This window comes from Triturus cristatus, chromosome 5_1 (assembly GCF_964204655.1).
Source record: "Triturus cristatus chromosome 5_1, aTriCri1.1, whole genome shotgun sequence".
Lineage (NCBI taxonomy): Eukaryota > Metazoa > Chordata > Amphibia > Caudata > Salamandridae > Triturus > Triturus cristatus.
This window is the reverse complement of record NC_140587.1, coordinates 106,834,385-106,847,608: the sequence shown is the minus strand read 5'-3', so window position 1 is coordinate 106,847,608 and position 13,224 is coordinate 106,834,385. Positions and strand designations below refer to the sequence as shown.

The 13,224-nt window shown below is 46.4% G+C and overlaps 1 protein-coding gene across 1 annotated transcript in view; it reads right to left on the bottom strand.

Moving 5' to 3' along the window:
- Nucleotides 1-418: 418 nt before the first annotated feature.
- Nucleotides 419-13,224, bottom strand: part of LOC146830330 (uncharacterized) — a 75,247-nt gene continuing 62,441 nt past the window's right edge. The window contains exons 2-3 of the mRNA XM_085604536.1: nt 2,653-2,834; nt 419-831 (exon numbers count right to left, since the gene is read on the bottom strand). Coding sequence (XP_085460662.1) covers nt 678-831; nt 2,653-2,834 — 336 coding nt within the window. The 3' untranslated portion in view covers nt 419-677. The remainder of the gene's footprint in view (nt 832-2,652; nt 2,835-13,224) is intronic.

The window sequence follows — 13,224 nt, the reverse complement described above, 5'->3', positions numbered from 1 at the left end:
CACTTATCGAAGTATTATAAATTCGATTGGCTGTTTGGTTGTCATTCCACTCCATAGGAAGTTCTTCCTTCAACTGGAAATTCTGAGGTATTATGTTACATCTGTAAGTATACTCAGTTATCATGCTGCTTGTCACATTCAGTTCTCTGTCTTCTGTATGATTCCTATACAGAAAAACATCATATTGTGATACTTATTTTCACAGCACTGGCTTAGCCAATAGGGCACGCTTTAATGCGATAAACAGCATTTCTAGATGCTGCACATGCATAAAGCAGTTGAGTGATTCAGTATTTACATGCATAGGCACACTAGAACAAACCATTTGTCTGCCAATGATCTTTCTCTTAGCCCCAGTCCAATGCCCTCCAAAACATTGTGTCACTAAATAAGGGAATTTTAACAATGACTATAATCATATTGTACAATAAATCACAGGCATTTTTATTAGAATACAGAAAAATACATAGAAACCTGAAAAGGGATTAGACTGGCTGCTTAAAAGAAGAGACCAAACTCCAGGTTTTTCACACATTAAATGAACCAGCTGTTACAACAAGCATGCAGGAGAGAAGGACATACAGAGGGAGAAGATAATTTCCTAGTCCATGGTGCAACCAGGCAGATCAGATATCAGAGTATCTTGGCTCCTTATGCAAACTTTCCAAAGTGTTGTTTTACTTCTGTTCCTTCACCGCATAAACCTCTACTTCACACAGTGTAAGGTACTCAGTTTTGTACGGCATAAGGATACTGACGTATTGGCCCTCCATCCCGTTGCAACAGAATATCGCAGGGTCGTAAAGGTTTGCCTCTGTGAATATACCACAGCTGTGTCAAAAGAGATAAAAGCAACAGGTTGAACTTAATGAGAAACAACCCAGACTAAAGACAAAGTAATACATCACTGAAAGGAATATCTTGCCACTACTTTTAATGACATTTATAATTTCTCAACACGTAAATGAAGTGGGTAACCTCAAATCAATTTGGCTTTGGGTATTTCGACTCTCAAATCTTACCTTCCTTGATGGATTACTCCTTACCATGACTTACAAAGAGTATATGGCGGCTTTACCCATCCTTCATTTACCTTGATGGACCACCTTTAATGATACCATAAAAAGGTATTTCCAATATGTATGTTGCTGACATTTGTGGATATCTGCAAGCCTTGACTTTGTTATGGACATCGACAACCCCCAGCCATACCTATTTTCTGCATACAAAAAAACAAACAAGGGGTATGGGGTAATTATCAATGCACCTATCTTAATGTCAAAGGTTACTATTTTTGCAGTATCTATAGGTGCAAGGAATCCGAGGCTCAATAGCCCTTAAACCTCCTAGGAAATGAATCCTATGAATATACAACAAAAACAGTGATTCAGCACTCCAATAAGTTAAAAAATTAGTTTAATTTGCTGATATAAGCAATGTGAAAAGAGGCACAGGACTTCAGCAGGCTCTTTTGTCTTGGTTTCTTTATTGAAAAAATCTTCTTAAAAACAACCGTAGCCAACGCGTTTCAACCCAGAAGGTCTTCTTCAGGGCAGTCACAGCAATAGCAGTAATACTTTAATTCTTTTCTGTGTTTTTTCTGCGCTTCTACTTGATCCCTCTCTCTAAGATGGCAATACCAGATAGACCTAATATATTTATTCTTATGTTTTTACATTCTTTTCTTTTCATTTCAAGTACAACAGCAACATAAGTGTGACTTGTTCAAGTTATATTCAATAATTCCTTTAGTCAAGAGATGGGTATTTAGCCCATATCTATCTTGATAAGAGCCGTTCAGGTTCCCACAGAGCGGGGCCTTAGCATGCTATTCTCTGCATACCTACATCTTGTGAGCTCCTCAGTTGAGCACTTGATACAACTTGGTACACGCCTCTTTCATCCATAAACATTTATCTAGAATTGCCTTTATCTGATTTAGAAGTAGAGATTATTTCCTCATACTTTATATGATAAACTCACGAACTTCAATGAAATATTACATCACTAAGCAGTTCTGAACAGCTCAGTTTCGGTTACATTGATTGCAAAAATAAGGTCTTGATAGCAGTAGTATATGTTCAATATGTGATTCAGTTTTTGTCATCCAGCATTGAATCCTTCATAGATTAAAATACTTAAATGTTCCTTGCCAGGATGGGGGGGTCTCAATTAATATTGCATGCAGTGGTGAAAACCATTAAAATGCCAGTACAGCAATCTGAATGTAGTAGCAGATTCACCTGATACGTTCTTCAAATTCCAGCCAATAAGCTGAATGTGCTCTAAATTGCACTCCATAAAGATCAGCATGTCTAAAATTCCCATCCTGTGTGATGCATGACAGAGTCTCTTTCCAGAGTACACCTGGCAACAGATTAATGATAAGATGGAACGTACTTCTTTGCTAATTTGGGTCATTTCATTTCCACACAAAGATGCTATCAGGGATTTTCCTGGGATGTCCCTTGGCTCTGGGTACAACGATATAAAAATTAGGTTATTGTTTGATTGAGATGTAAAACTGTATCAATCAACAACTACAAAGTCACTAAATTAAACCTCATGTAGCTTAGAACAGAAGCAGCCAGTCTTAACTCAGAGTCAATTTGTAAAACACTAATGCAGCACTTCAAACACTTACTTACTTACTTTTCAGTGCCGGTGTTGTGTAATATCTGGTATCCCCTCGAGATCTGGTATCCCCTGCTCTTCGGAATTCTCCGGACGTCCTGCCTATTGGGCAGCTCGGACGAGCCCCCAGCAGCCCCGCCCACCCCAGGAGAGAGGAACCTCGGCTCCAGCAGGCAGAAGGAGCTGCGCGCCGAGCAGAGCTGCAGATAGAAACGCACGCATTGCAGTTAGGTTATTCTTAAACATACATTGAATCCCTTACGTTACGTCTTGGAGACAGGAGAGAAAATAATTAATGGTTCTGAAATTAGCTCATATTACAATTCTTTTCTGGGCCATTTCCAACTGCTGGCTAAACAATTACGTTCGCAGATGCAGAGTTCTTTTAGAAAGCACGATTAAAAAGTGATTTACAGTAAAATCTTTATTGAAATGTTATTCGAGTTTATGTGCGCTAATATGTATTGTGTGTCTGAGAAACATCATGTATGCCTTTGTGCCACTTTCATCGTGAGCTGTGGAGGGCACACATGTTTGTATATACTTACTTTAGTTCAAGCACATAGCTGGCAAGGTTTCAGATTGCTATGTGTGACATTTTCATAATTTTAGTGTAATTATGAGTGACAATTCAATGACTATGCGCGCAAAATCAATCAATGAAAACATGAAAAACATGTAAATATCAGAAATTACTCCCATTTGAGCAGTGAGAACCTCTACGGGCCCCTGACAGACATTAAATTATGACGCCCAGTGAGAATACCCGACTATCACAATTTCAGGGATAGTAGCATAGTGATGCACACAAAAATGCATAGGTTAAGTAACAGTCACAAAGAAGAACTTACATACAACAAAAAGGAATTATAAACTTGTATAGTATGAGAAACAGTACCAGAGTCATAAGCATAGTCGTACACAATATTCACAGTTGTATGAAAGGTCAATTTGTATCCCAGCTTTAGTTTGGAATGTTGAGCGGAAGCTATTATGCAAAGGATCTATGGCCTGTCACCCTGCATTACAATTAAACACTTCTACTCATTCACTGTGCCTGTGTTCACTTACATTCTTACTCAAACTCGCAGTTTTTGTGCCCTTTAAATAATTTGTACCTAATTCATGAAAAATTCTATTCCAACGCTAGTTCAAGAAGTCCACTTTTTGCTCAGATTGAGTTTCCATCGCTTTGTAAGCGATCAAAAATATTGCAGTATAGTAGTGTCAACTCAATTGTTACATTCAGCCCACTTACCAAAAGTAGTATTTTGCGCAACACAATTGATACATGCGAAATAGACAAGAACGAACTCACAGCTTATACAGCTGAGCTGCTTGTAGGCGGCTGCTCTATTACAGAGAGAAGATAATTGGAGGAGGAAATGCTGCCTGCACGACCAAAGCTGGGAGAAGTGGCTCTGATTTACATGCACTCACACGAAGCAGACATTTTTTGCTGCAACAGGCAGGCGCGTTATGCAAACGGAACTTGTAACATATTAAAGATTGTGGCCGCCTTCGAATAATACTTTGCTTTTTTTTTGGGTAGGGCAGTACGGCAGCGCCAGAAGGGCATTGGTGCACATGCTTTTTGCCAGTGATGGAAATGGATGCTATGTTGTTTTTGCACTGGTGTAACTTTATCACAAAGCATCCCTTGATAACCTAAACAAGAACCCTCCCGTTGGTTAAATGTCAATCTTACGTGTAATAGTGACATCATTCATAGTTCCTTTATTCGTGTTTGTTGGGGTAAATAAAATAATAAACTTGTAGGAACTAAGGATCCCTAGCCTCGTTCCCATATTTACACTCTCGCGTCTCACCTCCCCTCGACTGATGCTTGCTGGTGTTTGTCATTACTCTTTTCTATAATTTAGTGTAATTTATTAGAGCTTTGGGGAATGGGTGAGAATACTCCTTTTGTGTAAAGATAATGTGGATTTAAGTGCCACACTGGAGCCCAGGACACTTGTGGAATGGTGAAAGCTGCTGCTGTCCGCATTCAATGTAATACAATATTTAGTTAAATGTGAAATGTAAACTGAACTGTCCCTGACATTGATTACCTTAGGGGCTACACTGAACCACTGTCCCTGCTGCACAGTTAGTTGTTGTGCGGGCTCGGCTGCCGCTGCGTCACGGCTCTCAGTCAGAACAGTCATCTGACCTGAAGGAAAGAGGGCTGAGCATAAAACAGTGAGTACCTCGAACTCCTCAGGTCAGTGTCGTCAGCTTGCCCGCTTATGGCCTGCCTTTACGTGTCCCCTCGTGGCTGCACAGTCTTTGGATAAATCCTTACAGTCATTCTCATGACGTTGGGTCACGTGAATCAGAATGTTGGGACCAGGTCAAATGTATCCAGAGCGGAGCACAGCTGAGTCTGCCCCAAGCCGCGAGCTGCACGAACCAGCACTTCGAGATTTGCTCAGACAGTCACTGCGAATTACTATATTGCAGTGCTCCTGCTTGACACTGAGGAAGCGCTATAATGCGTGATGATTATTTTTAATGCGGTGATGCGGGGACTTGCCTTCAAATGCGTTAGGATCACGCGTGATGCGTGGCACTTGGCAGGGCTGCAAACACCTGCCTTTGCTTGTTTCTGTAAGCTTCGGTGCGTGTGCTTTGTCTTTCATGGCAAGTTTGTGTGTTTGCATGTGTGCATGTTTGTGGGTGCATTTGTGAGGGCATGCATTATGTGGATGTGCATGTGTTTGGGCACCTGTATGTTTTTGTTTTGTTTGTGTGAGTGTATGTGTGTGTGCCCTTAACTTCCAAAGCAGTTCTCTGTGCTCATGTTTGTGTTTGCATCTGTGTGGGCATGCAATGTGAGTGCGTGTGTGATTGCATGTATTCCTCGTGTACAGACTTGATTGCTGCAATGTATCTTTCAAAGTTAAGATATAAGATACTAACTTATATCGTGTACTGTCAATTTCTGGTAAATAAGAGAAAATACAACAGTCTAAACGGTATGAGTCTTATTTAAAGTTTTGAAATGGATGGAGACAAGCAGGTTCCTGCTCTCCTGAAAAGGTGCTGTTCCGCACAAAACCAAATGAGGTGCATATTAAATGTATCATATGGAAATGATTTAGATGATTAGTGTGAAAAGAGTCAAAAAAGAGAGCTTCCTTTTTTATCAAGTATGTTAGTGGCTCTAGGTGTTGTGCTCACAGAGTTTCTTGTGAAGTGATTGGCATTTAGCCATGAACTTGTAATGAGGGCCTTTCTATCCTGCTAGCACAGATAAACTCGTTTGCCCCGATTTTCACTCTCTGGGGTCGATTCCGATCCGGGTCGGACAGCCCTCCGAGAGCTGTCCGTACCCTTACCTTGCGACCGACTCGTCCCGGGAGCCGGTCTGTCCGGGCAATGAAGTACGATGCGCATAACTGACACAATTCCGTCCGACACATAGGCTGCGATTCCAGCAGCATTTCCAGTACGAGCCGTACCTCCGAATGCTGATTCGAGTCGCCCGGAAGCAGTTCCCACAGCAGTTTCCGGCCGGACAAGTACGATGCGCAAATCCCACGCGCCAGATGGGTCGCCACTAGCAGCACGTCACAGAATCCGGGAGAGCTGCATATCAGGTCCAATTCGCGTCTCAAAACGATCCACGGCTACGAGACGGACCAATTCTCAACGTGTAAAAGAGAGGGAGCAACGAGCAGCAAGTACGAGCTGAACCAACAATGAATCCCATCGCGCAGGTCATCCCAGTACTGTACATCAATGACTGGATCAGGAACAGACGCGCAAAACGCAGACGGTCAGTCAGACACCCCCACAAATTAACATCACGAACACGCGAAATGCTACACACACATAGGGGGTGAAATCCCTTCCACCAGCAACAGCAAAACAACAGGGGTAGCATGGTCCCCACTAGCAGCAGTCACCACACCTAGGGGGTGCCCATCACCACTCCCCTCCCCACTCATAGGGGGCTGTATGTCCTGCACCACTCCCCTCCCCACTCATAGGGGGCTGTATGTCCTGCACCACTCCCCTCCCCACTCATAGAGGGCTGTATGTCCTGCACCACTACCCACAACTCATAGGGGAATTATGCCCTGCACCACTCCCTTCCCCACTCATAGGGGGCTGTATGTCCTGCACCACTCCCCTCCTCACTCATAGGGGGTTGTATGTCCTGCACCACTCTCCTCCCCACTCATAGGGGGCTGTATGTCCTGCACCACTACCCACAACTCATAGGGGGATTATGCCCTGCACCACTTCCCTCCGCACTCATAGGGGGCTGTATGTCCTGTACCACTACCCACAACTCATAGGGGGATTATGCCCTGCACCACTCCCCTCCCCACTAATAGGGGGCTGTATGTCCTGCACCACTTCCCACGCATAGGGGGCTGTATGTCCTGCACCACTCCCCTCCCCACTCATAGGCGGCTGTATGTCCTGCACAACTCCCCTCCCCACTCATAGGGGGCTGTATGTCCTGCACCACTACCCACAACTCATAGGGGGCTGTATGTCCTGCACCACTCCCCTCCCCACTCATAGGGGGCTGTATGTCCTGCACTACTACCCACAACTCATAGGGGGATTATGTCCTGCACCACTCCCCTCCCCACTCATAGGGGGCTGTATGTCCTGGACCACTCCCCTCCCCACTCATAAGGGGGCTGTATGTCCTGCACCACTACCCACAACTCATAGGGAGATTACGCCCTGCACCACTCCCCTCCCCACTCATAGGGGGCTGTATGTCCTGCACCACTGCCCACAACTCATAGGGGGATTATGCCCTGCACCACTCCCCTCCCCACTCATAGGGGGCTGTATGTCCTGCACCACTTTCCTCCCCACTCATAGGGGGCTGTATGTCCTGCACCACTCCCCTACCCACTCATAGGTTGATCAAGCAAACCATCCCCTTAACATCTTGGCAAGATCATATGTTTGTGTGTGCAAAATGGCCACAAGCCAGATCCAGACAGTGAACATACAATGTGACTCACATCACATGCCTGCCCAAAAGTCACAAAAAGTGAGTGTGGGGTCCAGAAAACCAGCATTGTCAGATCAATGTGGTAATGGGGTACAAACCCCCCATCACTAAAGTGACCAAAAGGTGAGTGTGGACATAACAAGAGCGGCATAACCAGACAGGCACTTGTGACTACTGCAACCAACATAGTGGCAATGTTGTGGTTGTGTCACTTACAAACATAGATATGAGAGGCAAAGAATGCTGTGTATAACAAGAACTTTCATGTGCAGACATGCATTGGCCATGACCCCTGACAATACCAACAGTGTACAATTAGACTGTGTGAAAAGTGAGCATCATGATGCATACACACATATCTCTACAAACAGACACACAAACTGCGGAATCCTGTGGAGACTGTCAATGTTAGGTGACAAAGTCACATACCATGGCAGCAATGGGACATACCAAACATGATCAATGTGCAGGATGATGAGCTACAAGAACCATTGGACACTAGGGACAAACTTCAAACAACATCCCCCCAATGGAACGCTAAAGCCACACCAATGCAGAGGCGCAGATGCACAAACACAGACAGGCAGCCACACACTGCATATCATACACAACACATGTGTGTGTCACAGTGTCCCCAGGCTAGTGCACAACACATGACGGTGAGCTGAACTACAATGACACACATGTGTACACAGTGCCATACAAAAGTAAATCTTTGACTGGGCACACCTTTGGGGGGCAAGCAGGCATTGTCAGGTGAGCGGGATCACAAAGGATTCATGTGACACAAGGTGGGTGGAACAGCAACCAACACAGCATGAGACAGACCCAACACAGCACTACCCTTTAGTACCCTAATTTGTGGTGACATTAGCCTGTAGGCCAATCCCACTGTTACGATAAAGCAAGTTTTTCCCCATACTGTGTAGAACAGTCAGATGTGCGTCCTGCGTCATGTATCCGGGATCACAAACTCACATCACACCTCCATAAACACAAATCACTGGCCATGGCCTGCAAACAATGGGCAAAAAGTAGTCATGGGCCTAGACATGATTGACTAGACATGAAACAACTCCCATTGTGCATCAGCTAGGCACACAGGGACTAGTGATATTGCTCGTGCACACATGACAATCCCGGGTGGGCATCCAAGGTACCCACAAATCCTCACACATGGGCTGACAACAACACCTGTGAAGGTCTGCCACACTGCACAGCATGCGGCACATCGACATTACGTGAAAACTACACAATTAATTCGGAACCCTGCCACACACCTACACCAATGTTGAACCAAAGGAGAGCCACAACGCACAAAGGTCGACACCTTACAACATAGCAGCAATGACCCTGATGATAGGGAGTAGTCTCACACACACACACACAAGTGAGCTTGTCAATGACAGATATCACAAAGGAAAAACAACATGATGTTGGTAACACATAAGTGCCAATGGTAATCCAGAATGTGTCCCACGTGCGTTGGACAACATCCCTGGAATTTACTACTGAAACAGCCAGGGATGCCAGCCTTATGAGCAGTAGTTTGTCATGTACCTACATCCCACAAAAGGCAGGGCAAAGAAGTTAGATGAACACAGGCCAAGTCTGCAAGTCCACAAAACAGGTACATCTGTCTGTAACACAGGCTGCATCCAAAAACGTGAAGTGAACACATACAGACATGCTCACACAACACACACCATGTGCCCAGGCAATGTCATGGAATGACACAATGCCATGAGGGTACTGCACTCCTGGGGAAGGTCAGCTGTGCCAAATGTAGTCTGTGCAGGCTTCTGTCACGCCAGCACAACACTTGCACAGTGATCCAACTATTACAACTCAAGAAAAGCTATGTCACAGAAGCTTGTGTACGGGAGTCCTCCCTCAGTCATCTGCACATATGCAATACACATGTACACCAAGTTGGACTGATGACACAGATGACTTGTGTAACATGGATGCACAAACATGCCTGTCCAGTGGAGATTGTCCAAGTCAGGGAATCTTTCCATGTGCCCAAATGTAAGCACAACCTATGTGCTACAGTGTATGCTAAAGATGCGAAGTTGCAACCCCAAAGAGAAAATCTGGCCTACAACATGTAGCCAACATCACACCCTGAAATTGCAGCTGAGGATGTCATGGATACATATCTGAAAAGTACACAGATTTCAGGGACCACATGGAGTACATCCCATCAAAAAATATTCTGTTATACCTTTAAAACACCTGTACAGTAGCAAGTCCATGACACTCATCATCAACATCATGTACATTTGATGCAACAACACTGGATAACAATTGACTTTATTGGGAACATAACTCTTTGAAACCGTTTAGCCACAATGTCAAGAGGCCAATGGCCAGTCCATTTCTGGAGTCCTCACAGGGTGAGATGTGACAAGTCGTCAACCATGGCTTGACTGCACTGCTACGGGCAGGGGACATCTCCCCTTGGAAGGGCATACACAAAGGCAGGCCAGGCACCGCAGTAACAGGATCAGGGGACAGCAGAATGAGGCAGGGGAAGATTGGTGGGTGCAGGAGTGTCACTGGCAACTGCATCAGAGGTGTCTGACACAGTTGGTGTCGTCACCACGGCAGGGCCCAAGTCCAATGGGGTGTGTGCTGACACGAATGCAGGGCCCAAGTCAGATGGGGTTGTTACTGGCAGCAATGCAGTGGGGAGGTCAGATGATTGGGACAGGGCCTCCATTGCAGTGCAAAGCTCCAAGGGAGTGTCATGGGGCTCAGGTGAGGTTGGCAGGACAGAGGGGGGGACACGGTCCCCACATCAGTGGCAGGAACAGGCTGAGCATGTGAGGTGGGGGTGGAAGTGCATGTGGTAGGAGGGGATGGCCTAAGCATTTTGGGGATGCGGTATCGGTGTGTGGGGGAACCAGGGGCAGGGTGTGGTGGGGGACCTGTGGAGTGGTGGCCTGGGGGCTGCAGGATGCAGACTGTGACTTTGAGCTGCGGGATTGGGGGGGTCTTGCTCTTCCTGATCTGGGGGAACTTGTGGATGGGGGCCTCAGTGTCCGGGCTCCTGGGGGTGGGTGTCTGTGTGGCAGGGGAACTCGCCCTTGTGCGTGGTAACTTCCTCTTCCCCTTGTGCAGCTGGATCGGTGGGGAAGAGGCCAAGGTCACAGAGGAAGAGCTACTTGGAAGGGGGGGGGTGCAGGTGAGGCAGAGGAAGTGCTTTTGGAGGGAGAAGCATCTGAGGTCTGTAGAGTGCTCGTGGATGCCTGTTTGTGCGTCTGTGACCCATCCCCTGTGTGTGTGTCATCAGTCCCTGGAGTGTGCGTGCCTGCGGATTTTGATTTTGACTTGCATGATTGCGTGCTGCCTGGGTCTGTTGTGGTGCGTGCCGGTGCTGGTGTGTGTGTGCATTGGACAGGTAGGGTAGTGGGGGCTGTGGGTGTGGCAGAGGTAGGAGGGGTGAGGGACTGTTGGAGGAGGGATACTGCTGCTGTCTGTGTGGAGGCCATGGACTGAATGGTCCGATGTAGGGCAGACATGTTGGATGAGATGCCCTCCATGAAGGACACCAGTTTAGTCCACAGAGTGGTGTGGGAATGGAGAACGCTCAGCATCGCAGTCTGCCCTACATGGAGCTGCTTCAGTAAGTCCACAGACTCCACACTCAGGGCAGCAGGGGAGACAGGGGCGGGGGTGCGGTGCCTGGACCAAAGGAGACCTGTTACCTCACACGGGGGCCTCCACGGACATCTGGGAGGGTGGAGATGGTGGTGGTGGTGGTGAGGACAGACTCGCTAGGTGTTGTCTGGGGTCTGCTGACACCCGCCTCCACAAGGGAATCCTCACTGGAGATGCTGTGTTCCTCAGCAGAGGTGTTTGTAGCTGAGGTCTCCTCTGTGTGGCTCCCCTCACCCTCAGTGCCACTGGGTCCCTCAAAATCCTCTGAAGCTGACCCAGTCTGGCTCTGAGGCTCCTCTTGGTCAATAGACTGTCTCCTCCAGTAGCGGTAGATGTATCCACAGTCAATCGGGATAAACAGATCCACATCAGTCACCTGTTTCACCTGACACATCACAGTCAGTACAGCACATCACAAAGTACGCCTTGGCATCAAGTGCCAGATATTGCGAAAAGTGGAGACATTTTTGGGAAATGACACATGTCAGTCAACCATGCCCCTCATATCCTGCCCCTCCATGGACCCATCTGTCTGGGGCATGTTGTATGCCACTTCTCATATTTGTGCACAAGCACCACATGGACATATCTCAGAACTGCAAGACTCATGATTTTAATCTGCCAGGACTAACACATGCCATCTCCTGCCACTGACTCAGTATATGTGTCATGCAAAGGGATGGCCAAATTCATTGTCACTAAAATGGATATGCTTCACTCACAAAACACCATGATGTGCACATGTTTTGATGGTCAAGGCCACAATAGAGTGCATGCTGTACAACTGATATCACTGTGGGATACACATCAGCAAGTGGGATACCATGCTACGGCCCAGTATGGCTAAGCAGCCAGCACTGGCTTCAGTCTCAGGGGCAGTGCATCCAAATTTAAACACACTGCACTGTGTCACAACCATTAACATGTATGAGAATTTAAGCCCTGCAGATGTCAAGTGCACAGGCACACCCAATACTAACCACATCTTCAGGCATCTGATGAGCACACGTAATAAAAAATGCAACAGATGACTGACTGCAAGCACCAATCTGTAAGCATGATGACATCACAGCATGATGAGAATGAATTGAGACTGCCTGCACTGTGATGTGCAATACAACATTATGCACCGTCAAGTGATTCCACACCTATGCATGAACCCATTGTGATGATCCATTGGCCACACCCCAGCTAGCTGCACAAACCAAAATGACCAACACCACAGGATTCTAAGAGGCTGGGCCACCTCACAATGACACCGAAGCAGACACCATATAGCACACTTCACAATGCACTAATGTTAGGCTGACACACAGGAGTAGAAGAACAGAGTGTACTTCATGTCCGGAGTAGGCATATCTATCCAGGAACATGTGCAACATGGGATTACCCTGGACACCAGGCATGTGTCCATGCATGTGTGAAACACATGATGTACATTATTCTGATGCCCATAAATTGTCGTTGCTGCTACATGGCTGTGTGTCAAATACCCCTGGCACATATGGTGTGCCAAAACATCAACTGGAACACATATCAATTGCCCACACAGAGTACATGTCTTTTTTTCTGGCAATGTGCAGACACATGGAAATCTTGTGCCTCACTCATGAAGACCAAACAATGCACCAGTCGCAGATGCTGTTCACAACGTTAAATTTGTACAACAGCAGGAACACACAACCCAAGTTACACAAGTCACAGACTGAAAGGGGCACACCTGTGTATCAGATGAGAATGGGACATAACCTATTTTTGCCACACGACTCCTGTACAATCAGACAGGAGATCTGTGGAAGTGAAACCAGGATGTGGGAGTGCAAAGAGCATGTGAGACATTGGACACAGAGAATGCATGCACTTACCCCCTCCTTGCTGCTGTGTGGCCTTTAACTGCCCATCCAGGTCCGGGAAGACCACCGCCAGAATCTTGAGCA